This window comes from Microtus oregoni, unplaced genomic scaffold, assembly GCF_018167655.1.
Source record: "Microtus oregoni isolate MIOR12 unplaced genomic scaffold, Mior012 000002F_ref0000024, whole genome shotgun sequence".
NCBI classification, from domain to species: Eukaryota; Metazoa; Chordata; class Mammalia; order Rodentia; family Cricetidae; genus Microtus; species Microtus oregoni.
In genome coordinates this window covers 9002489-9008322 of record NW_024543061.1, presented here as the reverse complement: position 1 = coordinate 9008322, position 5834 = coordinate 9002489, and the positions used below count along the sequence as shown (strand labels likewise).

Here is a 5834-nt window from a genome sequence, read left to right as displayed (position 1 = left end):
TTGTTATATAAGCCTAAATAATAAAAAAGTCCAGATGTCTAATATATAGAGTCTATATACTAATGAAATGGTGTTCAGAATACTTGTGCTACTGAAATAGAAAGAAAAAAGAAACATGGTTGGAATGCTGTTGCTACTAAAACCTTAAGTGTTCCATAAAGCCAGGTTATATCTGAAAATGTTTTAACTGGTGTAGGCTACAAAGTCCAGAAGGACTGGTCCAATACTGTCTCATACTTCTGTGTCTCTGAGTGGTTTATGTTTTGATTTGATGACTGTAGGAGAAATATAACAATATTGTCAACAATAATAATTTATAAAATCTTTAGACTCCTGGTTGTTGATGGTGAAGGTTATATAAGTCCATCGCTACTGAACCTCAATAGAAACTCATCTTCTAGCTGGAGGTATTTCTTAGGTCAGGAATTCAAGGGATTTTCCTAGATTCTGCTCATACATGGGAAACTGAAACAGCAGTGCAAAGAGGAATGATCGATTCTGGGTTAATCACATCTGGAAACTATCCTTAAAGAGGTGAATAAAATGTCCACAGGGTTAATCATGTTATCCAAGAAATTCCTTGAGCAACCAGGCAGTTCTAACAGTAAAGGATAAGTAACTTTACATTATTTTCTTTTCTTTAATAAGAAGGCAGAGCATTAGGAAACCAAGAAATAGAGTGAGGGCCTCGTTTTCATGTTGTGTATTTACTTAAACTGACTCCTCTCAGGGTGTGATGATCCAATGAAGGAGACCTATTGTCTGAGGATTGGATTCCAGCACATGCAAATGAGCAGCATCCTGTGAGGCTGAACACAGGTAAAGAGCTTTCTCCCCTCAATAACTCACCCTGTCACAGTATGTGCAGCTGTCCCAAGCTAGAACTGTGATGCATATATTTTCTACAGATGTAAAAGCTTAATCTTAAATCTTGAGATTATAGGGTTTTGAAAACCTACAAGTTGAGTGCATGAATTTTGCAATTTCGCAATTTCTGTATTTCTTTCTCATGTTTTTTTTTTTTCTTTTCCCCATGCTTTCCCCTTAGGACAGTGTCATCCACCACTCCATAACATCTGAAATGTACGTAAGCTGCCAGGCTCTTTTCATTGTTGATTTATTGCCTTCTTTGTGCCATTCCCTGAAATACTTGGTTAAGGACTTGAAGTACAATAATAAAAGCTACAGATTGGTGAGAATTTTTCTACATCTCAGTGGAAAATGGACTGAGGTTTCCTACATTGTATCCCTCCAGATTTGCCTTCTTCTTGTAACTTAGATCTCAGTCCCACCATTATCTCCTCCAAATTATAACCTTTTTTCTCTGTTCTTGTTCTTCCTACATATCCAGTCAGAAGGATACTATGTTTCTCAAGCCTGGCTACAATATTTGATCTACCTACTGGTTCCTGCTTTACTATTGCTGGTCTCCCCCTTCACTGCCAGGTATCATTTTTCATCTTACTCAATGCTTACTCTTATGTAATCTCACTCTTTTATCTTTTATGAAAGATTGATAGCTCTTACAGACCACAAAATCAATGACAGAAAATTTCAATATCTTAAACAGTCCTGTGATCCAATTAGACATGGCATATATGCAACTCTGACCTTGTTTCTCCTCTTGAGAAAAAGAACATATCTAAATATGTTACTGGCCACATGACAGCATCTTTTATGCCTAATCCAACCTGTGTTCTATGAAAGCATTAGATGTACCAAGCCAAATCAGATAATCACTCCAAACAGGAATTTATGATTTCATTCTTCCTGGCAGTAATAGAAAATGTTACCTTTAAGACAGACACTTGGGACCAAACAGAATTCATTCAGGTAGCAAACCAAATTTTCATCTTATTTGTGGCTTTCATATGAGAAGCCATGGCAAAATATATCAATCTTATCTCAGGCGTTGATAACAGGAGGTTATATATTCTCCTTCATTCTACTTGACAGTCATAATACTGTTATAAATCAAATCTCCTAAATTTTATGAACAGCTTTCTGAGCCCTCAAAGAGACCTTATAATAGTAGTCTTAAAAATCTCAAAAAACAGATAGAACCCTAAAACTCAAAACATAAACAAACATAGGTGAAATATCAAATGATGACTGAAGTTTCACAACAAGGTCCATTGTAGGGTACCAAAAACAATGTTGTCTGTTGTGTTCTGGCCTACATGAGGAAATTGGAATATATGTCACAAATCATAGTTGTTAGCTCAGTCCTGTTCCCTTAGGGACAAAGGTAAAGATATAAAAATAGACAGTTCATGAGAAAGATGTTTGCTCCTCTCTCGTTTCTCTCTGGGTTCAGATCATTCATATTATGAGTAGCCAGCAATCTATGATGACAACCTGGCATTGGTCACCATCAATTGGTCACCATCACTATCACCAGAAACATCATGAAATCCACAGGAATGTTGCTATGCCATTTCAAAATCAGAGTTGTCATTGTGGTGGTTTTATTAGACTTTAATTAACTTCTCAAAATCATTGTTGATTCTCAATATGCAAAAAAAGTTGTATTTCATGGAGAAACTGTTAAAGTTATTCCTGATAAATAAGAACTAACTTTATTATTTGTACAACTTCAAAAGACAATTCAAGAAAAAAATTGTCCACTTTATCTTTCCCATATTTGATCCAATACTTGGTTGGGTTGCCTGGACCATTAGCAGAAGGAAATGCAGAAATCAATCAATTATTAATAAGAAATGTGTTGTGTGTTGAAAACCTCAGAATTTCATAAGGAACAACATATTAATAGAAGAGGCTTAAAGAAATTTTTTTTCCTTGGCAACAGGTAAGAAAATTATTAAAATCTTTGTTCTGCTTGTTCTTTTTATAATGAAATGCTTTTACCTGAAGGAATTAATCATAACAGTATGCAAATGAATGAAAGTTGGTAAGTGAATGTATTTCCTTTAGTAGATATTGAAAAATTAAAATATATTTATCATAACATTGGCACTTATTCTGGGTTTCAATGGTCATGTGCCTTACGTTCTGAAAGGACAGATACTATATTTACACATTTATTAAAAAACAATGCGTGTAGTGGACATTCCAGCCCAAATTAAGTCTGATATTGCTCTTTACATTTACGTTTCCAGTAAATTGAGGCAATTTTTATATGACTACAACATAAAACAAATTTCATTTTGTGACAATGGAAAATCTTAAGATAAAACCAGTTTCAGATTCTCTATTTACAATGACAATGTTTCCTTAAGAATTGATTTACTAGAAGTAATTTTACACACACACACACATACAATTAGCTTAGAAAACAAGTAAACAAAGAACTATGTCCTTCTTAAGAGGTATATCTTCACTAATAGCTCTAGCTCTCTGCACCTCACTCAACTGAAATAATGATATGAAATCATGATTATACAGAAGCAATACCATGGGTGTTACATAATGAAAGATAAGAAATTCATGTCACATGAAGACTAGCCATACCACTCACCAAACTAGATGAGTTTAGTTAGTGTTCTAAGGTGCATACAATTGCAATGATTCCGTTCCACCTGCACCTCACAGTAATGCAGAGTGAACTGTTCTTCTCCAGTCAAGCAGCACATTGCAGCTGGGCCTCTCCAAGCAAGGAGAGGTTTTTGTTAGGGTCTGTATCAATGTGGGAGGAGCATGTGTACCTTGGAAGCAGTAATAAACTCCTAAATCCTCAGCCTCTACTCTGCTGATTTTGAGTGTGAAATCTGTCCCTGACCCACTGCCACTGAACCTGTCAGGGACTCCAGAGTTACGTTTGGACACCAAATAGATTAGGTTCTGTGGAGACTGGCCTGGCCTCTGTAGGTACCAATACAAATAGGTATATCCATCAGTGTCTAAGAGACTCTGACTTGACCGGCAAGAGATGGAGATTGATTGTCCAATGGTAGCCGACAAAGACAGTGGAGTCTGGGTCATCACAACATCACCATTGGTTCCTGAAATTAAAACAGAATAGTACAAAGTCCATGTAAATCAGAATTTCTATCTTAGCGCAGATATGTCTCTTTAGTTTTTCATCATCACATAACTAAGCCTAACATGCCCATCCAGAACAACAGCACCTGCCTCATTACATATGGACAGCACACATGGGCAACCAGACGATTCACTTTATCCTCATTCCTGCTTTCATCTATCATTGTTCTTACCTACAATGCAGAAAATTAGCAGAAACAGGGACTGGACAGGAAACATCATTTTGAGGAGATAAAGTAATTAGAGTTATCAGCGAAGGCAAGAGTACAGTTGAGCTTTTATTTAGGCCAACAAGGCAGGGACCTCCCTGGGAGCAATATGCAAATACCATGGACTGTATAACTGTGTACATAGAGAAGACAGTTATGTGGGCTTCTTAAATTTTAAGATGACACAAATAAATCTTCTTATAGAACAGGAGTGAAAATATTAAAACAAAATATGGTGACAGATGTGAGACAAGCAGGATGATGAAAAATTGATAAAGCATTTCAAATCAGTTGTAAATATGGATTAACAATGTAGTCTAGTCTTGTCTAATTTGAAATTTATTTAAATTTTGTCTAAAAACACAGTTAAATTGTAAGGAACTATGGGAATGTAGTAAAAACTCAGAGTTCATTATCCTCCAGGATGAAATGAGCTCCCAGAACTTTGTGTTCATAGTCTCTAGTGCAGAAAAAAATTAAAAGATGGAAGCAAAATATTCAACTAAGTCTTCAAATTATTGACTATGTTCTTTTTCAGTGTTAGAATATAGACTTATGGTTACATTCAAGGTGATTCAGTTGGGTTATATATGTTTTTTTAAATAGAAAAGCATACAATAATCATTACTGTAAGATTACTCATACATACTATACAGTCATATTAAAATGCATGCATAAAACCAATACCATATTTACCCTATATAAATATACACATGGTTCTCATAGCATTGAAATTTTTTAATAGATCAAATTCTCTTAAGCTTACGTAACAGACAAACTCTGAACTTATTGCTATAAGCACAGGTAATGTATTTTTTCACTCTCCAAACTCATTAAATGAAATCATAGAGCATATATCATTCATTCTCCTTTCTTTATCTTCAAGGCACAAATGTTTCTTTAAAAGATCACTCATATTCTGTGAGTATATAAATATCTCTTTTGCTGAATCTTCTACTAATGATAGCATTCAACCTTTCATATAGATATTTATATTTTAACTGTTAAGAGGTTGAAAACAAAGTTACCATATGTGTATTTCTATCAGATTATAATTGAACATATATCTCCAATTATCATTGGAAGATTCATGGTATTGTATTTGTCAGCCTCCTTCTCAGATATATAGATGAAGTTATTATAGTTTATTAACTATGAATTTCTTTGACTAGCAATGAGAATATTATGTAACGCAAATCCTTCTCCCAGTCATTCTTACATTAACATACACTCAAAAGAGTTACCTTACCATTTATACCCAGTTTTAATAGTTTGTTTTGTTTCCTGAGATACCATGCCCCAAAATATAAATGTAACTATGTTACTTATCTTTTGTTCACATTTCTGCCAGTAGTTTTTTACTATTCTTTTAATTATTCCACTTGGTCATTGAATGCTAGGTATGAAAATTATTTTGATACTAATGTCTTACAGATTCTTTGTAAAAACGTGGTATTAATAAAAATGATACAAAATTAACTTGTATATATAAAAGAAAATTAGTTACATATGGAAACTGACTAACATTTTTATTTTAGCAAATAACTAAGGAATCTCAGAGAATAATGAAGGGAAAGTCTAACTAGTGTAGGATTTTTAGGTGACTTTGTACAATGCCAAACT

The 5834-nt window shown here is 34.2% G+C and overlaps 1 gene segment (V, D, J or C); it reads right to left on the bottom strand.

Annotated features, from left to right (window-relative positions):
- Positions 1 to 3546: 3546 nt before the first annotated feature.
- On the bottom strand, positions 3547 to 4224 carry LOC121432921. The segment is given in 2 exon segments: positions 3547 to 3962; positions 4176 to 4224. Coding segments are annotated over 2 exon segments (465 nt in total).
- Between the last annotated feature and the right edge of the window lie 1610 nt (positions 4225 to 5834).